This window comes from Pelophylax lessonae, assembly GCF_965119305.1.
Source record: "Pelophylax lessonae genome assembly, chromosome: 1".
In the NCBI taxonomy this organism is placed as follows: domain Eukaryota; kingdom Metazoa; phylum Chordata; class Amphibia; order Anura; family Ranidae; genus Pelophylax; species Pelophylax lessonae.
This window is the reverse complement of record NC_138768.1, coordinates 235,337,648-235,365,153: the sequence shown is the minus strand read 5'-3', so window position 1 is coordinate 235,365,153 and position 27,506 is coordinate 235,337,648. Positions and strand designations below refer to the sequence as shown.

The 27,506-nt window shown below is 48.3% G+C and overlaps 1 protein-coding gene across 1 annotated transcript in view; it reads left to right on the top strand.

The window, feature by feature from the left end:
* KNTC1 (kinetochore associated 1) overlaps positions 1-27,506 on the top strand; it is a 792,142-nt gene that overhangs the window by 127,559 nt on the left and 637,077 nt on the right. Inside the window, exon 5 of the mRNA XM_082256649.1 lies at positions 21,304-21,382. Coding sequence (XP_082112775.1) covers positions 21,304-21,382 — 79 coding nt within the window. The remainder of the gene's footprint in view (positions 1-21,303; positions 21,383-27,506) is intronic.

Here is a 27,506-nt window from a genome sequence, read left to right as displayed (position 1 = left end):
TGTGCACAGCGTGGCGGTGTTGTCTCGCCGCCTGGTTTGGTTGAAATGTTGGTCGGTGGACCAATCTTCACGTAAAACCTTAGCCAATCTGCCTTATGATGGGTCTCGCCTTTTTGGGGAGTCCCTGGATGTATTGATTAAGGGGATCACCGGGGATAAGAGCACTCTCTTGCCCCATTTCCCCAAGGCTAAGGGGGCTTCTGGGAAGAAGCATGCGAATTTTCGGCCCCCTCAGGGGTCCTTTCGTGCCTTTCGGCCGCACTACAAGGGCAAACCGTTCAAAGGCCAGGGCTCTCAGAAGAAACCCTGGTCTGGGAAACAGAAGTCCGGCCAATCCGGACCTGCGGCCCATAACAGTTCGGCCTGAAGGGGCGCCCTCACCCAGTTTTGGGGTGGGGGGACGCTTGCTCGGTTTTCTTCAGCCCTGGTTGGCCCGTGTGCGGGACAGATGGGTTCTGGAAATCGTTCGATCTGGTTACAAGATCGAGTTTCTCTCTCGGCCGGAGAGCAGATTTTTTCCCTCAAATCTACAACTGTCTCCAGAGCGCCTGCGGGATCTGCACCTGGCGGTGCGGGACCTGAGGGCTCAGGGAGTGGTGGTTCCGGTGCCTCATCGGGACAGATTTCGGGGGTTTTATTCCAATCTGTTCACCGTGCCCAGGAAGGAGGGCAAGGTTCGTCCGATTCTGGACTTGAAAGCTCTGAACCGCTCTGTGCGGGTTCGCAAGTTCCGCATGGAATCCCTGCGCTCGGTGGTGGCTGCCCTGGTTCCGGGGGAATTCATGGCCTCCATCGATTTGAAGGATGCGTACCTTCACATCCCCATATTCGAGGGTCATCAGAGATACCTTCGATTTGCCATTGCGGAGGATCACTACCAGTTCGTGGCGTTGCCCTTTGGGCTCGCCTCGGCTCCGCGGGTCTTCACCAAGGTGCTTGCACCGGTTCTGGCATTATTGAGGGCCCAGGGCATTTCTGTCCTGGGGTATCTGGACGACATTCTGATTCGGTCTGCGACCAGTCAGGGTCTGGAGAAGGACCTGTCTGTCACAATGCAAACTCTGCAGGAGTTCGGTTGGACGATAAATGTGCCAAAGTCGACACTGAGTCCGTCGGTTCGTCTTCCCTATCTGGGAATGATACTGGACTCGGTGCAGGCGAAGGTCTTCCTGCCGGAAGACAAACTCAGGACTCTTCAGGAGGAAGTCAGGTCCCTCAGGGACGTTCCACACTCGTCTCTGCGGACGTGTATGAGATGTCTGGGATTGATGGTCTCGGCCTTCGAGGCGATTCCTTTCGCGCAGTTTCACACGCGGGGTCTCCAGGCGGAGATCCTGTCCAAGTGGGACGGGCGACCTCAATCTCTGGATCTTCAGATCTCGTTGAGTCATCGCACCAGGGAAAACCTTCTGTGGTGGCTCCAGTCCCCGTTGGTGTCCGGGGGCAAGTAGTTTCGTCCGATCTCGTGGACGATAATCACCACGGATGCCAGCCTGTCGGGCTGGGGTGGTGTTCTGGGCGTTCTGTCCGCCCAGGGGACCTGGTCGGAGGGGGAGTCTTCCCTCCCGATCAACATTCTGGAATTGCGTGCGATAAGGCTCTGTCTTCATCGCTGGACGGACCGGCTGCAGGGCTGCCCGGTTCGGGTGCAGACGGACAATGCCACGGCGGTGGCCTACATCAACCACCAAGGGGGCACCAGGAGTGCCCGAGCGGCTCGAGAAGTGGCCGACATTCTGTCTTGGGCCGAGACTCATGTCCCGGCGATAACGGCGGTTCACATTCCGGGAGTGGAGAACTGGCAGGCGGACTATCTGAGTCGCCAGACCCTGGATCAGGGGGAATGGTCTCTCCATCCGGCTGTCTTCCAGATGTTGTGCGCGAAGTGGGGTCTTCCAGATGTGGACCTGTTCGCGTCTCGCCTCAACTACAAGGTGAAGAGGTTCGTGGCAAGGACGCGCGACCCTCGGGCAGACGCGTCGGACGCGTTAGTGGCCCCGTGGCATCAGTACAGGCTGATGTACGCGTTTCCACCGATTCAGTTGCTGTCCAGGTTCCTTCGCAGGTTACACTCGGAACGCAGCACGGTGATTCTTGTGGCACCGGACTGGCCTCGCCGGTCCTGGTACGCAGACCTCGTGAATCTGGCGGTCGACGCCCCCTGGCGTCTGCCTCTTCGAGACGATCTACTGTCTCAAGGACCGATTTACCATCCTGCTTTACAGTCGCTGGCTTTGACGGCCTGGCTGTTGAGACCGAGGTCCTGAAGGAGAAGGGTCTCTCTCCAGAGGTTGTTCATACCTTGATCAACGCGAGGAAGTCTTCCTCGGGAAAGGTTTATTACCGTACTTGGAAGGCCTATTTTGCCTGGTGTGAGTCCAGGGGGTTTTCACCCCGCACGTACTCGGTTTCCCGTGTGCTGTCTTTCCTTCAGACGGGTGTCGATCAGCGTTTGGCGCTGGCTACGATAAAGGGTCAGGTGTCTGCGCTGGCCGTTCTGTTTCAACGTCCCGTGGCTTCCAACTCCTTGGTTGGCACTTTTATTCAGGGTGTGCGGCATCTGGTTCCTCCTAGGAGGGATCCTTTGCCCCCTTGGGACTTGAATCTAGTCCTATCTGTGTTACAACGTACTCCTTTTGAACAGATCAGGGAGATCTCGTTGTCTATGTTGTCCAAAAAGGTCGCCTTTTTGGTGGCGATCACTTCGGCTCGCAGAGTGTCGGAACTGGCGGCTTTGTCCTGCAAGTCTCCGTACCTGGTTGTTCATTTGGATAAGGTGGTCTTGCGACCTAATCCTTCCTTTCTGCCGAAACGAGTTTCGGAATTCCATCTTAACGAGGATATTGTTTTGCCTTCGTTGTGCACGAAGCCTAAACATCCAAAGGAGGTGAGATTGCACTCTCTGGATGTTGTTCGGGCGATAAGGGTTTACCTTAAATCGACTGAGTCCTTTCGTAAGATGGACTCCTTGTTTGTTCTTCCAGAGGGTCCTCGGAAGGGCATGGCGGCTTCGGCCTCCACCATCGCCAAATGGATCAGGCAGACCATTGAACAGGCCTATGCCTTGCAGGGGAAGGTTCCCCCTGTGCCTGTGAAGGCGCACTCTACTAGATCTCTGAGTACGTCTTGGGCCTGCCGTCATGGGGCTTCTGTAGCCCAGGTGTGTAAGGCGGCGACTTGGTCGACCGTGCACACTTTCACAAAATTCTACAAAGTAGATGTTCAGGCATCGGCGGATGCTTCCTTTGGCCGCAAGGTTCTTAGTGCGGCTGTTCCATAGGGTCCCTTGTTGGGGACTCCTGGCTGTTGGGATAGTTTTTTGTATCCCCTGGGTTTTTTGTCTTTTCCTGTGTTGTTGCTCCTGTTGAGCACTTATTTTTGCTGTTGCCCAGCTGGTTTCCTTCCTTTGGTAAGGTTCCTTTCTTTGACGTGGAGACTGCGTTGCCTTTCGGCGCGGATGCGTTTCCCACCCCTCATGTTTGCACTGCTTTGGGACGTCCCCATATGTGACGAATATGAAGAGGCGGCGACTGTCGGAGGACGTAAGAGAAAACGGAATTTTTGTAAAATCTTACCTGTAAAATTCCTTTCTCTGAGTCCTCCGACAATCGCCGCCCCCGCCCCTCTTTTGGGGTTTGAATGTATACTCTACTGCTATTCCACTAAAACTGAGATATGGTTGCAGGAAGTAGGAGGGTATTGACTGAGGGGACCACCCCTTGAGGGTGGGATATGTTAAAGCTTTATTGTTAACATATTCTGTTGCCTAGCTACTCCTTCGGAGCAAAGTCTAATACCCCATATGTGACGAATATGAAGAGGCGGCGTCTGTCGGAGGACTCAGAGAAAGGAATTTTACAGGTAAGATTTTACAAAAATTCCGTTTTTGCCAGGTCTGGGAAAATCTGAATATCCTCTCCATCATATTTTAATTCAGGTCTGTCTCTCATTTTCTCCCAGATCTGGGCCCTTGTCTCGTACTTATGGAATCTTGCAATCACGTCTCTTGTTTTCTCTTTTGGTAAATTAGTTGGCTTACGCAACCTATGTATTCTTTCAAATTCAATTTTGTCTGTGATCGCCTTTCCCAGTAAAGGGTTAAATAACTTTTCCAGAGTTTCTCCTAAATTTTCTGTCGGCCCTTTCTCTGGTAATCCTCTTATTCTCAGATTTTTTTTCTTCAATTTCTGTTCTCCTGATCTTCAATTTTGTATAACATATTTCTCTGCTCCATTTTCATTTTCCTCATTTGATCTTTTAGGTTTTTTAACTCTTTTCCATAGGACTCCACCTTCTCTTCTGTTTCTTCTACTCTACCCAGGATATGCCCAAAGTCAACGTGTAAGGTAGCCATCTCAGCTTTGATGGATCTTTCAAGGCTAGCAAACATTTCCCGCATTTCTGATTTTGATGGCGGATAATCTTTTTCACTTAATTCATCTTCTCTATTCATGTCTCCGTCTCCTATTATTAAAGTACTTTCTCTTGACACTTCTGGACTTTCTTCTCCACTTACTCCTATATGCTTTTGATTCTTGATTTTCTTAGTTCCCTCTGTATTTTGTTTGGGGTCTAACGACCGGTTGTTTCTCTGGCTGTGTATTTTGCTCTTTTCCCCTTAGGTGTCATGTACCTTTTAATTGTTCCAGGGCTTGCTGTAATTTTTGCAGGTTTCCCTGCTACTTCTTTTGCCGGTTTATTTTTCATTTCGGATTCGGCTCTAGGGAATAAACCCACAGTATATCCTCCTCTTATGTCTCCCCCACCGCCTCTCCAGAGTGAGATATGAGGCTATCCAAGCCGTGTCTTCCACCCTCAATACAAGGCCCAACGGTTTTTAACTGTGGACACCTGCTCTCCTCCGAGGCATCCAGCCAGTGCCCTAGCAGTCCATCAAAACCGGTATGGCAATTACAGATAGTTCCAGCTCTATGTGACTGTAACCACTTGTATATAAACCAGGGGATCAGGTAATATTTCTGGATTCCCTCCTTTTATCACCATCCTCTGTAATAAAGCATTTTTTTTAATACTGTTCCCGTTTAACTGATCACGGGGAGGGGATTAGAAGTGTTCAGCAAAAATAGGGGGATTTTCATTTCTTTTCCCATTTCGGCATATGGTCCTCCTCTCCCTGCCACCAAACTGTCAGTATGAACTAGGTATCATGTGTATTATTCAGCAGCTTAAGTAAACAGAGTCCCGCACATTTTTCAAAACAGTCCCGCTATCTCTTAAGCTGTACTCTCATGAGTGATAATATGACAGTGCTTTCAGGAAAGGCTAGTATTGAGATCAAACGTAAGAAAATTCTGGGGGGTTTCCCCTCTCACTTAGTAAGCAGAGTCCCGCACATTTTTCCAAACAGTCCCTCTAGCTCTTAAGCTTTACACTCATGGATGATAATATGACAGTGCTTTCAGGAAAAGCTGGTATTGAGAACAAACGTAAGAAAATTCTGGGGGGTTCCCCCTCTCACTTAAATAAGCAGAGTCCCGCACATTTTTCAAAACAGTCCCGCTAGCTCTTAAGCTATACACTCCTGGATGATAATATGACAGTGCTTTCAGAAAAAGCTGGTATTGAGATCAAACATAAGAAAATTCTGGGGGGTTTCCCCTCTCACCAGTCCCCTTCGGCTGTTCTGTGGAGTTCCTTATGCTGTGGTATGGAGGGGGTGATTATGGTCTCCAATGCTACTGGGTCTCTCCAGACTGGATCCCTCCAGTACTAGCCACTTAGCGGTGTCCAAACCGATCAGGTCCTTCTCTCCTGGATGCCGGCTTCCCCCGAGTCAGCTGCAGCACTCGGCAGCCGCTTTTCCAGGAGACAGCTGATCTCGGTCGGGTACGAGGGACCCGGAGAGCCCGTCCTCCTTCCTTCAAGCTGGATCTACGGCTAGGACCGGAGCTGGCCGTCGGGTGAGCGAGGGGAGGCGGTGGGATCCGGCTAGGCAGGCATTCAGGCCGGGGGAGCGAGCGTTTCCTCACTCATCTCTCTGGGCGGCAATCCGGAAACCGAGCAGGCCGTCGGAGTTGGCGCCACTAGCAGGCTCCTCCCTCCATCATTTATCTGTTTATATTTAAGGGGACTCCGCAGACCGCGGTGATCGGCGGTGGGGACCACGATCAGCAATTTTAAAGTGACAGTACTTCTGTTTTCTGTTGCATTAATTATGGAGTCCCAGGCAGTGGTTTCACCCTCAAACCCCTTTAGTGCGACTACCGGGCCTTCTGGATCGCAGTCGCTGGCCACTATTTCAGCAGCACTGGAAAGTCTGGCGACCAAGGTCGATTTTGTGATGAAAAAGGTTACCAGCTGAAAAAAGCAGCTGCCTTTACCATCATTGGTGGTGTCCTCTGATTCAGAGGCTGATATAGTCACCACGGATGCCCCCCTCCTTGAGGGGTCGCTGTCCTCTCAATCGGATGGTGGGAGGACCTGTCCTCTTCAGTTGCAGCGTGGGATTGTGCTTTGGTGGATGCCCTGATTGTTTCAGTAAAGGAAAATTTAAAAATGTGAGATGAGCCCACACCGACAGGGACACGGGTGTCTTTGGGCTCCCGCAAGACTAAGAAATCGGACAGGGTTTTCCCTTGCCCCGAGAATTTTCATGATATGTTTAATGACCAATGGCGGCGCATCAAGCACGTGCTAGTAGTGCCTAAGCGCTTTAAACGCAGTTATCCATTTGCTGAAACAGTTTTGAACCGTTGGACGGTACTGCCTAAGGTGGATCAACCTGTTTTCAGGTTGAACAAATCTACTATAGTGCCTGTGGAAGATTCCCTGTTTTTTACGGATCTGGTGGACAGGCGGGTAGAATCCCTTTCCCGCCACCTTCATGTGTTGCCGGGTTCAATCCTGAAACCTGTTTTTGTGTCTGTTTTGGTATCACAGACGGTTACGAAATAGGTAAAGGTTCTGATGGGGGAACTTGGATCCTGACTTAGTTCCCCCGGAAGTTAATGGAACTTATGGACCAGATGGCCCAGGCCCTGGTGTTCCTGTGTGATGCGTCCTTGGATGCGGCTCTCCTGGTGGCCAGTGTCGGCTGCGAAGATTGCCTACGTAGCATCTTGTGGCTGAAAAGCTGGTCGGCTGACCAGGCTTCCAAGAAGGCCTTACCAAATTTAACTTTCCTGGGAGACCGATTATTTGGCAACTTATTGGATGAGTTGATCAAGGGTCTAACTGGTGGGAAGAGTACTCTTCTTCCTCAATCCTCCAAAGGTAAAGCACCTGTAGTAAGCGGGGGCCTTCCTTCAGCACTCATAGACCGTTTTTTTGTGACTCAGGGGCGCAAGAAAAAGGTAAGCCATTCAGAGCTCTTGGAGGGGCTAAGAAGTCCTGGTCAGGCAAGCCCAAGACCAGCCAGTCCGGTTCTGTGGACAAGTCCTCTTCAGCATGAAGGGGTGCCCCCACCCATTTCTGGGGTGGGGGGATGTCTGCGCTTCTTTCAAGAACCCTAGACTTCCTTTGTTCAAGACAAATGGGTTCAACTGATTAGTTACGGGTACAAGATCGAATTTTCGGTCCTGGCCGGCGGACGGGATTTTTCAGTCAAATCTTCCCCTGTCTCCGGATCATTTGAAGGAACGCTTTCAAGGTTTCTATTCAAACCTTTTCACGGTGCCGTGAAAAGATTGCAAGGTGCGTCCACTCCTGGACCTCAAGGCTCTGAACCATTTTGTATGGGTGCAGAAATTTTGCATGGAGTCCATTCGGTCGGTGGTAGCATCTTTGAATCTGGGATTTTCTGGGCTCCATCGATATCAAAGACTCGTATTTGCACATCCCCATCTACAGGGGACACCAGCGATTTCTCTGCTTTGCTTTGGCAGAGGAGCATTTTCAATTTGTGTTACATTTTGGTCTCGCCTCCGCTTCCAGAGTCTTTACCAAGGTTCTGGCCCCGGTTTTGGCCTTGTTACGTCGGAAAGGGATTGCGATCCTGGGATAGCTGGACGATCTCCTATTAAGAGCAGACTCTCTCATTCAGTTCTCTTTGGCGACCTGTCAATTACAGTTCAGACCCTTCAGGAATTCGGGTGGATGATCAATTTAAAAAAAAATTGCTCTGACCCTCTTAGTACGGTTGATTTATCTGAGGCTGACTCTAGAATCCACCTCCGTGAGGGTCTTTCTTCCCTTGGAAAAACTTCAGAAGTTGCAGGGGGCGATCAGGTTGCTGTTGGAAACCGATCGGTCCTCCCTACGGACTTGCATGAGAGCCCTGGGTCTGATGGTATCAACCTTCAAGGTGGTCCCATTTGCTCAGTCTCACTCGAGACCTCTGCAAAATGATTCTTGCGAAATCGAACAGGGATCCTCGGTCTTTAGACAAGATGATACGTTTGAGCCGCCTCAGGAGGCCTGCTCTATTCTGGTGGATCCAGTCGCCAGATTTGTGTCGGGGCAAATCCTTCCTGCCGTTGTTTTGGACGGTGGTCACCATGGACGCCAGCCTGTCGGGCTGGGGTGGAGTGCTGGGAAAGCTCTGTGCCCAGGGGACTTGGTCGACAGAGGAATCTTCCTTACCAATCAATATTCTGGAGCTCAGAGCGATCAAGCTTTGCCTGTTCCACTGTAGGAATCGGGTACGCTGTGCTCCGGTTCGGATCCAATCGGACAATGCCACGGCTGTGGCTTACATCAATCATCAGGGTGGCACCAAGAGTGTCCTGTGTCCTGGCTGCCATGGAGGTTGCCGAGATTCTGTTATGGGCAGAATACTACAGCATGTACCGGCTCTCTCCGCAGTTAATATTCCGGGTGTGGAGAATTGGCAATCAGATTTCCTGAGTCGTCATGTGCTGTATCATGGGGCATGGTCCCTTCATCCGGAGGGGTTTCATCTCCTTTGTTGTCTGGTGGGGAACTCCGGAGGTAGATCTGTTTTGCATATCTCCTCAACAAAAAAGTCCAGAGGTTTGTAGCCAGGTCTCGGGACCCTCTGGCCGACGCCACAGATGCCTTGGTGGCTCCTTGGAGCCAGTATCGGCTGATTTTATGCCTTCCCTCCGATCACACTCCTGCCGAGGTTTCTCCTCAGGGTGGCGGTGGAAGGAATTCTGGTCATTCTGGTGGCCCCAGACTGGCCTTGTCGGTCTTGGTACCCAGACCTTGTAAAATTGGTCATCTGATCCTCCGTGGAAACTTCCTCTGCAGGAGGATCTGCTGTACCAGGGACTGATCTTCCATCATGCTTTATGATCACTGGCTTTAATGGCATGGCTGTTGAAAGCAAGGTGTTGAGAGATGGAGTTTTTTCTGATTCTTACTACACTATTGAAGGCCAGGAAGTTGACGTCCAGGAAGATCTATCATCGTATGTGGAAATCGTACATTTCATGGTGTGAATCGCTGCAGCTGTTTTCTATAGCTAGGGTTTTGGCCTTTTTAAAAAAAGGGGTTGAGCAGCGGTTGGCCTTGGGTACTATCAAGGGCCAAGTGTCGGCCTTGGCTATTTACTTCCAATGTCCTTTGGCTACTAATAGCTTGATTCACACTTTTATTCAGGGGGTTCGTCATCTGGTTCCTCCGAGGAGATCCCCGCTGCCTCCGTGGGATCTCAATCTCGTTTTGTCTGTTCTTCAAAAGCCTACTTTTGAGAACACTAGGGAAATTCTCAGCTTTCTTTGTCAAAGAGGGTTGCTTTTCTGGTGGCAATTACTTCTGCGCGCAGAGTGTCTTAGTTGGCGGCACTGTCCTTTTGTTCGCCTTATTTCGTGGTTCACAGAGATAAAGTGGTTCTCCGACCTAATCCGTTTTTTCTTCCTAAGGTGGTGTCAGATTTTCATCTCAATGAAAACATTGTGTTGCTTTGCCTATGTCCTAAGCCTAAGCATCCCAATGAAATTGCCTTGCAGTCTCTGGATTTGGTTCAGGCAATAAGGGTTTGTCTGACGGTAACTGAGTCTTTTAGGAAATCGGACTCACTTTGTTCTTACCGAAGGACCTGAAAAGGTTTGGCTGCGTCTGCTGCGACCATATTCAAATGGATCAGGCAGACGGTTGTTCAGGCTTATTCACTGAGGGGTCAGGTTTCCTCCTTTCCCTGTGAAGGCTCATTCTACAAACCGGATTTCAAAAAAGTTGGGACACTGTACAAATTGTGAATAAAAACAGAATGCAATGAGGTGAAAGTTTCAATATTTTATTCAGAATACAACATAGATGACCTATCAAATGTTTAAAATGAGAAAATTTATAATTTTAAGGGAAAAATAAGTTGATTTTAAATTTCATGGCATCAACACATCTCAAAAAAGTTGAGACAAGGCCATGTTTACCACTGTGTGGCATCCCCTCTTCTTTTATAACAGTCTGCAAACGTCTGGGGACTGAGGAGACAAGTTGCTCCAAGTTTAGGAATAGAAATGTTGTCTGATTTTTGTCTAATACAGGCTTCTAGTTGCTCAACTGTCTTCGGTCTTCTTTGTCACATCTTCCTCTTTATGATACTCCAAATGTTTTCTATGGGTGAAAGATCTGGACTGCAAGCTGGCCATTTCAGTACCCAGATCCTTCTTCTATGCAGCCATGATGTTGTAATTGATGCAGTATGTGGTCTGGCATTGTCATTTTGGAAAATGCAAGGTCTTCCCTGAAAGGGATGACGTCTGGCTGGGAGCATAAGTAGTTCAAGAACTTGGATATACCTTTTCAGCATTGATGGTGCCTTTCCAAATGTGTAAGCTGCCCATGCCACACACACTCATGCAACCCTATATCATCAGAGATGCAGGCTTCTGAACTGAGCACTGATAACAACTTGGGTTGTCCTTGTCCTCTTTAGTCCGGATGACATGGCGTCCCAGTTTTCCAAAAAGAACTTCAAATATTGATTAGTCTGACCACAGAACAGTTTTCCACTTTTCCACAGTCTAATTTAAATGAGCCATGGCCCAGAGAAAACACCTGCGCTTCTGGATCATGTTTAGATATGGCTTCTTTTTTGGCATATAGAGTTTTAGCTGGCAAGTGCGAATGACATGGTGGATTGTGTTCACCGCCAATGTTTTCTGGAAGTATTCCTGAGCCCATGTTGTGATTTTCATTACAGTAGCATTCCTGTATGTCAGGACTTCCCAAACTTTGGGTCGCGACCCACTGGTGGGTCACGAGCCGCATCTGAGTGGGTCGCCGACAACGGAGCAGTCGGATCGGCAGTGAGGGAAAAAAAAAAAATTACCATTTAATACGCCCACAAGGGGCGCCGGACGTATTGCTGGGGGGGTTCCCGTCTGTCATCGGGGGCGGTGACTGACGCACGCACCGTCCGACTCAGTCACCTTCCCGCCAGTTCCGCCGCCGTCAGCGAAGAGAGGAGCAGCGCGCCGGAGTGTGGAGTGACAGGAGTGGAGCCAGCCCACTGCCCAGGACAGCAGGTAAGTGATTGAAGCCGCTGCAGTGGGTAAGTAGCAGTGCTGTGCCATGCCTGTACATACTGTGACATGCCTTTACCTACTGTGCCATGCCTGTACTGTGCCATGCATATACCTACTGTGCCATGCCTATACCTACTGTGCCATGCCTATACCATCACCTGTGCCATGACTATACCAATCCCTCCCTTTATACAAGATGAGCTGATGGTCTTTGGGGTTGATTTTGAGTATGATGATGCTGGTATCTCTGCATTGAAAGGGGACATGCTGGCATCTCTGCATTGAAAGGGGACATGCTGGCATCTCTGCATTGAAAGGGGGCATGCTGGCATCTCTGCATTGAAAGGGGGCATGCTGTCATCTCTGCATTGAAAGGGGGCATGCTGTCATCTCTGCATTGAAAGGGGGCATGCTGTCATCTCTGCATTGAAAGGGGGCATGCAGGCATCTCTGCATTGAAAGGGGGAATGCTGGCATCTCTGCATTGGAAGGGGGCTTGCTGGCATCTCTGCATTGGAAGGGGACATGCTGTCATCTCTGCATTGAAAGGGGGCATGCTGTCATCTCTGCATTGAAAGGGGGCATGCTGGCATCTCTGCATTGAAAGGGGGCATGCTGTCATCTCTGCATTGAAAGGGGGCATGCTGTCCTCTCTGCATTGAAAGGGGGCATGCTGTCCTCTCTGCATTGAAAGGGGGCATGCTGTCCTCTCTGCATTGAAAGGGGACATGCTGTCATCTCTGCATTGAAAGGGGGCATGCTGGCATCTCTGCATTGAAAGGGGGCATGCTGGCATCTCTGCATTGAAAGGGGGCATGCTGGCATCTCTGCATTGAAAGGGGGCATGCTTGGGATCTCTGCATTGAAAGGGGGCACGCTGGTCTCTCTGCATTGAAAAGGGGCACGCTGGTCTCTCTGCATTGAAAGGGGGCACGCTATACCTTAATTCTGTAGCGCTTTACAATTCAATTACAAGCAAGTGGGTCCCGAAAAAAATCTGTATTCATAAGTGGGTCTCGGCCCAAAAAAGTTTGGGAAGCCCTGCTGTATGTGATGCAGTGACTTCTAAGGCCCCTAAGACCACGGGCATCCAGTATGGTTTTCTGTCCTTGACCCTTACACGCAGAGATTGTTCCAGATTCTCTAAATCTTTGGATGATGATATGCACTGTAGATGATGATAACTTCAATCTCTTTGCAATTTTTCTCTGAGAAGCTCCTTTCTGATATTGCTCCACTAATTTTTACCGCAGCATTGGGGGAATTGATGACCCTCTGCCCATCTTGACTTCTGAGAGACACTGCCACTCTGAGAGGCTCTTTTTATACACAATCATGTTGCCAATTGACCTAATAAGTTGCAAATTGGTCCTCCAGCTGTTCCTTATATGTACATTCAACTTTTCCGGCCTCTTATTGCTACCTGTCCCAACTTTTTTGGAATGTGTAGGTCTCATGAAATCAAAAATGAGCCAATATTTGGCATGACATTTCAAAATGTCTCCCTTTCAACATTTGATATGTTATCTATATTATATTGTAAATAAAATATAAGTTTGAGATTTGTAAATTAGTCCATTCCTTTTTAATTCACAATTTGTACAGTGCCCCAAAGTTTGTGGAATCGGGTTTGTACTAGAGCGCTGAGTGCCTCTTGGACTTTTCACCTTCAGGGCTCAGTAGTGCAAGTTTGTAAAGCAGCGACTAGGTAGTCTGTGCACACTTTTACAAAACTCTACAAGGTAGATTTGTTGGCATCTTCGGATGTTTCCTTTGGCTGCATGGTTTTGCAGGCTGTTTTTTCATGAGAGAATCCTTTTCTTTTCTCTTTAGGGGTTTTTTCTTTCATGGGTGAGCTCCTGTTGTTCCTGGTTGAGCTCCTTGTTACCTAGTTGGCTAAGTTTAGCCTTTGGAGTTTACGTTTTACTGTCTGTTTGTGTTTTTCCCCACCCTTCATGCCTACACTGCTTTGGGACGTCCCAATGGTAAAAGAAGCATAAGAGCTGCATCTGTCAATGGATGACAGAAAAAAATGAATTTTTGCAAGAACTTACTGAAAAATCCTTTTCTCTTGAGTCCATTGACAGACGCAGCACCCGACACTCTGATATGGGGATGGTTTGTGTCTTCTTTTCACTAATTGCAACGAAACTGGTTTGCTGGAGCAGGGTGTGTGGGGTTATGCCTATAGGGACAGCCCCCGTGGGCGTGTTGAATTGCTTTTTTTCCCTGCCTAGTACTACTACTTCTGGGGGCAGCATAACCAAATGGTAAAAGAAGAATAGGAGCTGTGTCTGTCAATGGACTCAAAAAGGTTTTTACAGTAAGTTCTTACAAAAATCAATTTTTTAAACTCTCTTGCTATATAACATTCCAAATAAAAAAAATTTAAAAATCAATTTTTCTTTTTCGCCATTTGAGGCCAATTGTATTCTGCTAAACCTTTTTGGTAAAAAAAATCCCAATAAGTGTATATTGATTGGTTTGTCCAAGCGTTATCGTGTCTACAAACTAGGGGAAAGATTTGTCATTTTTATTTATTTATTTTTAGTAATGGCGGAGATCAGTGATTTTTAGCGGACTGCGACATTGCGGCAGAGAGATCAGACACCTAACTGACATTTTTGACACTTTTGGTGGAACCAGTGACATTACTACAGTAATCAGTGCTAAAAATATGCACTGTTACTGTACTAAGGACACTGGCAGGAAAGGGATTAACATCAAGGGGCGGTTAAAGGGTTAAATGTGTCCCTAGGGGGTGCTTTCTAACTGTGGGGGGATGTATTTACTGAATGAACACAGGGACCTGTGTTCCTAAATAAGAGGAACACTGGGATCCCTGTGTTCATTACTGACAGAACAACGGTCTGCCGTGTTTACAACAGGAGACCGCCGTTCTGTCTTCATGGGGAGCGATCAGGGGGTTCCGCTGATTGGCTCCCCCTGTGATATTAATGGGCACGTGCCCACCTCCACTCGCGGTCCCATGTAGCGACGTACAGTTACATTGTTTCGCGGGACAGAGTCTACCTGCTGCAGTATATGTACTGCTGGCGGTCGGCAAATGGTTAAATAGTCCAAAAATGAATGTGTATGTAGTAATTGTAAGAGAGAAATCATTATTTTAAGATTAGTTAATGCCTTTGACAAGACAATTGTTAATAAAACGTTTTAGAGACTGTATGGGACCACTCGAGTCAGACGGTGGGTGGCAGGAGCCGTCAACCCTACACAAAATTTTAAACCATCCAATGAAACCGATTTGATTTACATACACTTCCTGGGTAAATCATATTTATTACCAAGGAAACCAATAAAAAGCCACGAATGGGATATATGATACACTGAAAATATGCCCGCTATACGACTTCCTGATGAAGCCTTCCAGTGAAATGCTTTGAGGCCCAGTGTAGCAGGGATACTTCTGGTTTCGCAACGTTCGGCCCAGTGGAACGCACGCCGATTCGGAGTGTGGACAGCGCTGGTCACACGTAACAATACGATTGTAGTGGGTGCTACTTTGAGGCACACACAAATGTGAGTTTATCTATTTGTTGTAACAAAGCATTTTTAATAAAACATATTGCATGATCATTTGCTATGTGCTTTATTCTGGGAACATCTACCGATGCTACTGAGCCTGACTTGACACTTGGCCTGCGGAATATAATCGGAGCATCGATGCATCGCGATTCGACCCTTCGCGATTCTGCATCGATGCGGAGTGCCGGCAACATCGATTAGGAAATGACATCATCAGCCACGGCCTATCGCGCATGGGAGAAAAAAGTCACAAGATCACAGCTGACTGGTGGATTAGTGCGGGAAATCACAAGATGACAGCTGATTGTTGGATTAATGCGGGAGCTTAATAAAAAGGCTCCACCCCTCCTCTTCCCTCTCTTTGGCCCGGGCCGAGGCACAGCAAGAACATCCCCCTTGTGTATCGGCGTCCCATCTGGGGCCTTGCAGCCAAGAAGCCAGCCAGCCAAGCCAGTCCACACTCCACACAGGAGCCCCGAGTGTTGCATGCAGCCAGCATCTAGGACCTGGAGCCCAAGCGTCCCCATCGCAGCCCGCCTCACCGTGATCGTCCCGTCCCAGGCCCAGCCGTCACGTAACTGCCAGTGACGCCAGCCGCCCGCCACTGAGCCCTGAGAGAAGTACAGCATCGGTCCTCCTCTGCAATGCAGTGCACAACAACCCACACAGTCACACAGCAGGTATGTTAAGTCCTAACGAATAATTGTATTAATCATTCATGGGGTCTCGAGGCTGTATCTGGGGGATGTCTGTCATGGGGGGGGCCTGGGACAGGGGACGGTCGGTCGGGGCCCGGGGGTACTGTTCTGCATTGGCAAGCTGGCAGCCAGGGGGGGTCTCTGAGTGTCAGTGGGGGGTCAGTGTCAGCTGTGGGGGTCTGGGCAAGAGGGAGAATCAGTGTTTGTCAGTGCTGTGGGGGATTGGGGAAGGTGTGGGACTTCCAGGTCTCTGTCAGTGTGTCAGGCTGTCAGCTCAGCTGTGGGGGGAGGGGGTTCTCTGTCAGTGTCACTGTCACAGGCAGCTCAGCTGTGGGGGAAGGGGGGGTCTCTCTGACTGTCAGTGTCAGTCAGGCAGGCAGCTGTGGGGTAAGGGGGGGTCTCAGTGGCTCTGGCTCAGTGCATGCATAAGAGGGACTGACAGACAGACAGTCATATTTTATGAAATATGTTGCTTGCTTGTTGCTGTTTAGTTTACAAGTGCTATTTTTTTTTTTTAAACACTGACAGTGTTTGGCAACTTACGTCATCCGTCTCTGTCACAAACGTGGTAGTATGGTAATGGCAGAAGGAGAAAAAGATCGAGAGATAAAAATGCACCTAGCGTTTTAAGAGCAAACATCTGGGCACATTTCGGATTTTAAGAAAACACAGGGAAGCATGAGTTGGACAAGACACACGCCGTGTGTAAAGCCTGTCACACAAAATTAAATACCTAGGGAATACTATGAACTTGAGAAACCATGTTAGCCGTTTTCACTGAGTTAGTAACACCTGCCGCCACCAGCAGTGCCACCACTGCCACGGAAAGACTGCTAGACCCAGATCAGCCAATAATTGATGCCGTACTGTCAACTTATCCGCCCAACTCTGAAAAAGGGAAGAAACTAGCCAAAGCTGTGGCAGCTTTCATCGCCAAGGACCTACGGCCTTACTCAGTTGTGGACAACTCAGGGTTTCGCTACCTTTTGAAGACGCTAGTCTCACACAGGGGCTCATCTGGCAGAGCTACTGTCTCATGTCATGGAAGAATGGCAGCTGTCTGATAAATCTGTAGTGCTTGTGACTGACATTGCGGCGAACATGATAGTTGCAGCTCAAGTTGGTAAATTTCCTCATGTTAAATGTTTTGCTCATACACTCAATCTTGCATGTCAGCGGGCACTGAAAGGGGCCACGCTCTCCAGGCTTCTCGCCAGAGTGCGACGAATATCCACATTCTTTCATCGCAGCACTAGAGCAAGCCACTGTCTAAAAGAGAAACAGAAATGTCTGGGCCTGAAGAATCATAAGCTAATAACTGATGTGCCAACAAGATGGAACCGCGCATATGACATGGTCGAGAGGTTCTTAGAACAACAACCTGCAGTTTGTGCCACCTTGCTGTCTCCAGAAGTCAGAAAAAGGAGAGTATGATCTCTGCACTCTTAATGAAACAGATGTGTCAAATGCTGAGGTCGCTGTGAGTGCATTAAAGCCAATGAAGGATGCAACCTTGCTGATGTCAGAAGAGTGCAACCCAACAGTGTCTTTCATTGCCCCTCTAAATGCACAACTGCTCCAGAGCATGACAGACACCATGGGAGACACACCCATGACCCATGAGATCAAGAATGCCATCAAAACGGATCTCCTGAAGAGGTACAGCAGTGAGGCAGAGAAGAAGATCCTTCATACAGCCTCTGCACTGGATCCTCGCTTTAAAGGACTGCCTTTTATTCTCACAGAGGAGGAGAGATCGGAGATATAGAGAGGAGTGTCTGAGGAGGCTGCATCTTTGGAGGTAATTAGAATTTCATCATGTTTCCTCCCAGACAGCTAGAAGCGCAGCTACATTGTGTTGTGTAATAACAAGCCCTGATTCACTGATGCGGTGTGGGAAGTGGAACTGTATGGTATGGATTACCGTGTGGTTTCCCATACCTCATCATTGAATAACACTCTTAGTCAGTTCAGCTCTTCTTATACTATTATCTTTTGTTCAAACACAGATTACATCTAATAGAAGGACAAATGTGGATGAAGTGCCTAGGGAAAAAACAACTGGAAGAAGAAACACCCATTGTGGACAGCAATTCTCCTCCCAAAAAAAAGGCCACAACATCGCTGCTCATGACTTTGCTGGGGCAGTCTTTCACTGATGGTGCAATAGAACCTAAGACCCCCTATGCCACGGCAGAAGACTAAATGGAAAAATATTGTAAAACCCCACCTCTGCCTCTCACTGAGGACCATTTGAAATGGTGGCGTGAGCATGAGGTCATATTTCCCCTCCTCTCTCAGCTGTCAAAGCAATACTTGTGTATCCCAGGTACAAGTGTATCTGCAGAGTGGGTTTTCTCTACTGCAGGAGATGTTATAACAGCGAAAAGAAGCAGTCTGAAACCTGAGCATGTGGATCAGCTAGTGTTCTTACAGAAAAACCTACATGTTCCTAAATGCTAAGCACTGCAATAATTACTAATTCATGTTTTTAATGAATTAGTAATTACTAATTCAGTCTGCCAGTCACACCAGTGTTGTTTTATAGCTTTATAGCACTGATGGTTTGTTTTTGAAGATTGTCCTGTCCAATGTGTCCATTGCCAATCCATAATCCGTTGCTTCACACTAAAAGTGTCTAGACAAGTAGGCAGGGGTTCATTTAACCCTCAACCAAATAAATTATATTAAAGTGTATTTTCTTCTAGACAACTGACACCAAGCCAGCCACGTTGCCAGCATTATAGGAAGGAAAATCATTGAGAGAAATAACTTGTACATTTGAAGCTTAACCTCGAGTAAATCTTATCTTATTGGATCACAAATAAAAACCCCAATTGTGGATTCTTGTGTAATATACTATATTTGTGAGTTTGTGAATGTGACCCCATAGGATTTCCTCAAGGTAAAGCTTCAGTTGACAATTTATTCTCTCAAGGATTTTCCTTCCTCTAATGGTGGCTTGTTGGCTAGCTTGGCTTCAGTTACAGATGTAATCGACGTGGTAGAGTGCTGCTCAGTGCAGTGCAGGTAAAGTTTTCTTTCTGTAACATGACTGACTGTCGTGACAACTCAAGAGCTTATAACGCAGCTCTAGCATTAACTCAACACACACACACACATAGTGTGTGTGTGTTGAGTTGATGCTAGAGCTGCGTATAAGCTTTTGAGTTGTCACGAGTCACGACACACACACACTGTGTTTAGTTGACTGGCAATGGCAGGGGCAAACACAATCACAGTGAACCTGGAACATTTTATATTTTTTACAGCTTTTCTGGCACTGGAGAGATGGAGAATGGCTTGTTTTCAAAAATGGTCCATTCACATAAGTGAATTGATATTTAAGCTTAAGCTTATATTTATATAACTCCCCTCTAGCAGCCATCAACTCACTTGAGTTGACTGGCAGTTGCAGGGGGAAACAAACATCACTGTGAACATGGAAGTTATGCAGCAGTGCACTATTGCCAGGTTCACCTTTGATGTTTGCTACTAGTCAGGAAGTGCTCTGTTTTGTAGAGGACAGGTTATGGCAGCACACACCTGGAATTTATTGCAACGCATGTCTGTCTGGTGTCTTTTGTACTCTGTAGCAATAGCAAGTGTAGGGGGTTCCCTCAACCAAACAAATACTAAAGGTAAAAGTTTATCTATCTAGACAACTGAAGGCAAGCCAGCCACGGTACAGGAAAGGACATCCTTGAAAGATTAAATCAATTAAACATTGAAGCGTAAAACCTTGATTAAATCTTTACTGGATCAGAAATGCACACAAACCTGACCTACCTAACCCATATGCCTTGAGTTGTACCAGTGTGCCAATGCCAAACCTTTCTTCTCATGATTCTGATGCAGACAATCGTGTTGTGTGTTTTTTTGTGATCCCATGAAGATTTACTCAAGGTTTAAGCTTCAGTTGATGATTTACTCTGTCAAGGGTTTTCCTTCCTCTAATGGTGGCTTGGCTTGGCTTCAGTTGGGTTTAATCGTGGTAGAGACAGAGACTGTCTGCAGGACAGGTAACGTTTTCTGTAAAGTAAGTGACATAAAAGTGACATAAGTGAATTGATAAGCTTAAAGCTTATATTTATAACTCCCTTCTAGTGGCCATCAACTCACTAGAGTTGACTGGCAGTTGCAGAGGGAAACAAACATCTCGGTGAACATGGAAGTTATGCAGCAGTGCACTATTGCCAGGTTCACCCTTGATGTTTGCTACTAGTCAGGAAGTGCTCTGTTTTGTAGAGGACAGGTTATGGCACACCTGGAATTTATTGCAATGCATATATTCACATAAAAGGATTTATATATAATGTTTTGTGGGAATTTATGATGACCATTTTCACAAGAATATTAGCTTGGCTGGCTGGCTGGCTTCTATCTTGGCTTTAAAGTACAACTATAGGCAAAACTTTATCCAAAATCAAAAAAGTTTTGCCTATAGTTGTACTTTAAAAGGTGGTAGACCTTATATTAATATTTTCTTTTATGAAAAAGTAAACTGCACTACTACAGTTTTTTTTTACTAATTTTACTCTTACTTCTAGTAAAATACTAGTGTTGTTGTCTGTCTCTGCTATGCGATTTTCATTTTCAGACCTTCCTATATGTTTGCAGTGCAAGTGCACTAAAGTATGCAGGGCTTGCAGGCCATGACAATTTCAAGGGAAGTGTCCTTTTAAGCAAATGAAAATAAAAAGGATTCTTTAATTTGTGACTGCTTGATTGTTTGTTTTTTATAAAGTTTTGAAAACCATTGGGCAGTGGGCTGGGCTGGGCTGCAGTGATGCATCAAATCGTGAGGTAAGTGAAGATGCGCAGCCCTACTTGACACCAAGGAAACCTATTTAAACCTATTTAAACCTGTTAAAGCTAGGGAGACCTTGTGATATCTGGTTACCTTTATCTGATGAATGTGGATTTAGGATGAGCTAATGCTGGAATAACCGAGCTCCATGAAAGCAGAGAGGGTCCTGGAGGCTAAAGCACTCTGGTGAGTGGCCCTCTTATTTTAAAGTGGAGGAGCACTTATATGCACGTGGTGTATTGGAAGAAATGCAGATATGGAAATTTTTTTGTTTAAATAGCACTTGATTAATGGAATGTTTTTTGATATAATAGAGCATTTTTTTATTATATATTTTTTTATGCACGTATATGAACACGTTTTGAAATGCAAGGTAGCGCCTCAAATTTAATCTGAATGCCCTTTTATAATCTGCTGTCTGTTGGACACCTGTTTAATTTAATTTAATCATGTATTAGACTCACATGCGGTTAAATTCCTATCAGGATTTTGTTGTCTAAAATTTAGCTTTGCTACTAAGACTTTGATTGGGGTGTATTCATTTTTGCAACATGGTCTTGAAAATTAATCTGTTATGAAAAATACTTTGTGTGCAAATTAAGAAATCTTGGTTGCAATCAATGGCCCGTATTTGTGGGAGTATTTTGTAGTATAGTGTCCCATAGAAAATGTTGATTCTGAAAGGAAAGTAAAGGTTTTCTTACGAATGTGTTAGGGTGTACTCGTTTATGCACTGTATATATTGTATACACCTCTTTTTTGTTTTTTTTTGTTTTTTTCAAACACATGTTTATAATTGATTGTTGCATCAATCTTGTTTTTCCTAATGGTTTTTTTTTTTTCTATCCTTGTTTAGGCTATGGTACAAAGTTGTGGAAAAAAAGGTGGACAAACCTTTAAAAAACTCCTTATAGAAAAAGACACTTCAGATGAAGGTTGCTATATTTTGGCTTACTATAGAATATTTGCTATAAATAATGTTTACCGTTGGTTACTTAAAACATCATTGACATTTTTAAATGTCCTTGTTTAATTTGAAATGTAAAAATAGGAAAGAGTTTTGTAGTAAAGAAATTTAAGGATATGTGCTGTAACTTATAACACATTTTTTCAATTGGCAAATATTTTAAACAGCTTTCCACTGGCTTTCACTGTTTAGGTACACTGGATGGGAAGACTGAAGGACAAAGCTCACATATACATTACAAAAAAAAAACAACAAAAAAACACTTGCAAACTATAAATATATGTGGCAAAAATCTTAAAAAGAAAACACGCCATGCACTATATTGCCAATAGTATTGGGCCTTTTACATGCACATGAACTTTAATGGCATCCCAGTCTTAGTCCGTAGGTTTCAATATTGAGTTGGTTCACCCTTTGCAGTTATATTTGCTTTAACCCCTCTGGGAAGGCTATCCACAAGGTTAGGAGTGTGTCTATGGAAATGTTTGATCATTTTTCCACAAGCGCATTTGAGAGGTCAGGCACTGATGTGGACCAGAAGGCCTGTCTTGCAGTCTCTGCTTTAATTCACCCCAAAGGTGTTCTATTGGGCTGAGGTCAGGACTTTGTGCAAGCCAGTCAAGTTCTTTCACCCCAAACTTGCTCATACATGTCTTTATGGACCTTGCTTTTTGCACTGCTCCAAATCATTTAGTGGAAGGAAGATTATGGTGCTGGGTTTTTTTTCAGGGGTTGGACTTGGCCCCTTGGTTCCAGTGAAGGAACTTCTTAAGGGGCCAGCATACCAAGACATTTTGGACAATTTCATTCTCCCAACTTTTTGGGAACAGTTTGGGGATAGCCCCTTCCTGTTCCACCATGACTGCGCACCCGTGCACAAAGATCCATAAAGACATGGATGAGCGAGTTTGGGGTGGAGGACTTTGACTGGCCTGACCATAGACACACTCCTAAACCATGTAGACAGCCTTCCCAGAAGAGTTGAAGCTCTTATAGCTGCAAAGGGTGGGCCAACTCTGTATTGAACCCTACGAACTAAGATTGGGATGCCATTAGAGTTCATGTGCATGTAAAGGCAGGCACCCCAAACCTTGTGATCATGTAGTGTATATTGAAAACCCCCATTACAGGCATTTCTAGCTTTTCAACCTTGAATCATCAGCTAATCCTTGAAATATGGAACAATACATATATCGTAGAACCAAGCTTTTTTCTCTGTCGCTCATTGACAGATGCAGAATCCATATCTTGATATCCATAGGGTTACAGGAGTAGGACACTAGGCAGGAAAAAAGTTCTGTCCACACCTATGGGCAGTCCCAGGGGGTATATCCTCTCTCTCCCTGCTATAGGATGTCCGTTTTTTTCTGCCTAGTCAGGAGTAAGGGCCTGCTGGGATCTCTGGTCTGGGCAAGTTTTTTTGGATAAATCTTTTTTTAGTTAGCTTTTTTCTCCAGTTGTTCCTGTGAGATCTTCAAGCAATTATGCCGGATGTGGGCGACGGGCTGGATGCTGAGATCCAGTGGTCACCCCAGCCGGCCTACGAGCGCGTGCAGGCCCAGCTCCGCGCTGGGTTGGCCGCCACATAGTCCCGCTGGACGGGGACTGGCCCGCGGGTTAAACGTCCTGCCGAGTCGCATACGACCGGTCGACGGCCGAGTCGCAGCGTCTCCTTTGGCCGACACCCCCCCCACTGGGCGGCGAGGGGTTTTGTCTGGATTGGCGCCCGCTCTGTTCCGGTATGGTGAGTAAATGCTTCCCCCCTTTCTCCTCATGGCTGACTCTGGGGTGGACCTGGGCCCCTCCCTGGGACGGTCGGACCCCCACTAATCTGGGTTCCCCTCTGTTCCCCTGTGCACCCCCCCCCGTGGTGTCCCTCCCCCCTGTGTGTGTGGGGTGGCTAGCTGTTCGTGAAGGCCGCTAAGGGGGTGGGGGGGTCCCGACAGTGCAGACGGCTGTTGTGCGGGGGGCTTCTTCCCTGGCTTCCCAGGGCCTTCTTGCCGATCGATCGTCTGTTAGTGATGTGGGGACCCCCCTTCCCACCGCAGCGCGCGGGGCCGCCATTTTCCTGGAGTCCCTCGTGTGGCTCATGGCGGCGGCCATCTTGGTACACCCAGCTCGTTTTGTTTGCAGAGCTGGGCAGCTGTGGGAGTTACTGAGGGCGTGTGAGGGGGCGGAGCCCGTCCCTAGACCCGGGAAGCTCGCTCCACTGGACTTCCTTGTCATGTATACAACGCTTAGAGCAGTCCTTTTGAACTCTGGTGCATCCTGTGGTGAGCCTTTTGGGGGTCTCTCTCTCTGCGGGGGTCTCAAGGTTTTCAATTTTGTCATACTTTGCTGACGGGTTCCCCTGGTGTTGCCATGGACCCTGCTGCACATGTGTCCCCACCTGATCCCCTCGAGGTGGTCGCGGGGCTCTCCAATTCTCTGCTCACCAATGATGCGCTTTCGGCGGTCCTGGAGTCATTTGTGTCCCGGGTGGAGGTGGCCTGTCAGGGACGGGGGCCTAAAAAGCGACCCCCGCCTACCCCTGTCTCGTCTGATGCCTCAGATTCTGATCCTGAGCCAGTCGCTGCTGCTGCGGGTTCCTCCTCTGGGGCTGCTGTCCCGTGCCCCGTCTCCCCTGATAGTGAGGATGACCTTTCTGCCTCCGCCATAGCGCAAGACCAGGCACTGGTGGACGCACTGATTGTGTCTGTCCGGGAGACCCTAAAACTGGAGGTTGCACCTGCGGATGCAGCCTATACGGAAGTTGCCTTTGGCACTCGCAAGCCCTCCAGGGTGGCGAAGGTGTTTCCTTTTCCCAAAGGCTTTGACGATATCATTAAGGAGTGGGTCCGTCCAAAACTACCCCCTGGGATGCCCAAACGGATTGCTAGGCGCTACCCGTTTGAAGAGTCCCTCCTTAAAAAATGGACAGTGCCACCTTCGGTGGATCCGCTGGTTTCCAGACTAAATAAGGCTACTGTTATCCCGTTGGAGGATTCCCCGTCCTTTCAGGATCCAGTTGATCGTAGGGCGGAATCTGTGTACCGTTCCATATTCTCCCTGGCAGGGTCAGCCTTGAGGCCAGTGTTTACCATTGCTCTGGTTTCACAGACGTTGACGGAATGGGCCAAGCTGTTACGCCATGACCTGTAGGGGAGAAGTCTCCCACCCTCCGTGGCGGAGTTGCTGGAGCAAATGGTGCAGGGACTACTGTTTGTTTGTGACTCCGCGCTGGACACATTGCTGGGGCGTGTGTCTATCTCGGCGGTGGTCCTCCGGCGCATGCTATTATTGAAGTGCTGGTCGGCGGATCAGGCTTCCAAAAAAGCTTTGACTGATCTCCCTTTTCAGGGGGATCGCCTGTTTGGTGCTACCTTGGGTGAGATTATCAAGGATCTCACTGGGGGCAAGAGCACCTTTCTATCACAGGCTTATAAGGGTAAGGAACCTGGCCGCAGACAGGGACCTTCCTTTTCAGCTCACAAGAAGTTTTTTCGCTCCTCCGGGGCGGGCGACAAGGCGAAGCCCTCCAAAGCCCCCCTGGGGGCTTTCAAGAGACCCTGGTCCGGTAAGCAAAAATACGGTCTTTCCAGACCTGAGGATAAGACCGCTTCAGCCTGAAGGTGCGCCCCCACCCATATCAGGGGTGGGGGTGGGGTGGGGCGTCTTCGCCGGTTCCCGGACCCGTGGCTCTCCAGGATTCAAGACAAATGGGTTCACGAGGTCATATGGTCGGGACACAAGATCGGGTTTCGATCGCTTCTACCGGTGCGGTTCTTCCCTTCCAATATGCGACTGTCCCCGGATCGCCTAACGGCTCTGTTGGGGGCAGTGCAGGACTTGATGCAACAAGGAGTGGAGTCCATTCGCACAGTGGTGGCCTCCCTGCATTAGGGGGATTTTCTGGCGTCCATAGACATCAAGGATGCCCATTTACGCAGGACACCAGCGGTTTCTGCGCTTTGCTGTGGGAGAGGACCATTTTCAGTTTGTGGCGTTACCCTTTGGTCTCGCCTCTGCTCCCCGGGGTTTCACAAAGGTTTTGGCCCCAGTTCTGGCGCTGTTGTGGCAGTAGGACATATCGGTTCTGGGCTACCTGGACGACCTCCTCCTCTGTGCGGAGTCTCCGCAGGCTCAGTTTCATACGCGGACTCTCCAAAAGGAGATTCTTCTCAAATGATACCAGAATCCGGATTCCCTGGACAATCTGATCCGGCTGAGCGAGCGGACCAGGGAGTCTCTGATTTGGTGGCTTCGGACTCCGATGCTCAGGCAGGGTAAGTCCTTTCTTCTGATCTATTGGACGATTGTCACCACGGATGCCAGTCTATGCGGCTGGAGAGGGGTTCTCGGCAGGCTGTCTGCTCAGGGGCTCTGGTCCCTGGAAGAGTTCAGGTTGCTGATAAATGTGTTGGAACTGAGAGCGATCAGGCTTTGCCTGGTTCACTGGACCGAGCATCTTCGTGGCTGCCCGGTTCGGATTCAGTCGGACAATGCCACAGCCGTGGCTTATGTCAATCACCAAGGGGGCACCAAGAGTGTTCTGGCGGCCGTGGAAGTGGCCGGCATTCTTCGTTGGGCAGAACAGTTTGTTCCGGCTCTTTCCGCAGTTCACATTCCGGGCGTGGAAAATTGGCAGGCGGACTTTCTCAGCCGTCAGACCTTGGATCAAGGGGAATGGTCTCTTCATCCAGAGGTGTTTCACCAGTTGTGCCTTCATTGGGGCACCCCAGACGTGGATCTGTTGGCATCTCGACTCAACAGGAAGGTGCAGAGGTTTGTAGCACGCTCCTGCGATCCTCTGGCGGACGCCGCAGACGTGCTGGTTGCTCCGTGGGGGCAGTATCAGCTGCTGTATGCCGTTCCTCCTCTCAAGTTGCTGCCGAAACTTCTTTGCAGGATAGTGGCTTCGGACTGGCCTCGTCGGGCCTGGTACGCCGACTTGGTCAGGCTGGTCGCGGATGCTCCTTTGCTACTTCCTCTCAGGGAGGATCTGCTGTCTCAGGGACTGATCTTCCATCCTGCTTTACGATCACTGGCTTTGACGGCTTGGCTGTTGAGAGCCAGGTGCTGAAGGACAGGGGTTTGTCTGTTTCAGTTATTCCAACTCTGATTAAAGGGAGGAGAGCGACTTCCAGAAAGATCTATCATCGCACATGGAAGTCTTATATCGCGTGGTGTGTGTCCCTCGGGGTTCCTCCACGTTCTTACTCGGTGGCTCGGATATTGGCCTTCCTGCAACGGGGGGTTGAGCAGAAGCTGGCCTTGAGCACTATCAAGGGTCAGGTTTCAGCAGTGGCGATCTTCTTCCAGAGGCCACTGGCTACTCATTCTCTGGTGCGGAATTTCATCCAGGGGATGCGGCACCTGGCTCCTCCGGTGCGCTCGCCCTTGCCGCCCTGGGATCTTAATTTGGTGTTGTCGGTTCTCCAGAAACCTCCCTTTGAAAATATTAGGGAGATTCCCTTGCTTACCTTATCCCAGAAGTTGGCCTTTTTGGTTGCTATCACTTCTGCACGCAGGGTGTCTGAACTGGCTGCGTTGTCCTGTTGTTCCCCCTATCTGGTGGTTAATAGGGATAAGGGGGTTCTTCGTCCGAATCCATCCTTCCTTCCTAAGGTGGTTTCCGACTTTCACTTGAATGAGGATATTGTGTTACCTTCCCTGTGTCCTAAGCCCAGTCATCCTCGGGAGTTTGCGTTACATTCCTTGGATGTGGTTCGGGCGATCAGGGTGTACTTGGCTACTACTGACTCTTTTTGTAAGGCTGATTCACTTTTTGTGATCACGGATGGCCCTAGAAAGGGGTTGCCTGCGTCTGCCGTGACTATCTCCAGATGGACCAGACAGACGGTGGTGCAGGCTTATTCTATTAAGGGTCGGGTTCCTCTGTTCCCTGTTAAGGCGCACTCTGCTTAGTCTCTTAGTGCTTCCTGGGCCTTCTGCCATCAGGCGTCGGTGCTTCAGGTTTGCAAGGCGGCTACCTGGTTGTCGGTTCATACCTTTACAAAATGTTATAAGGTTGATGTGCTGGCATCGGCGGATGCCTCTTTTGGCCGCAAGGTTTTGCAGGCTGCTGTTTGAGGGGACCTTTGGTCTACCTC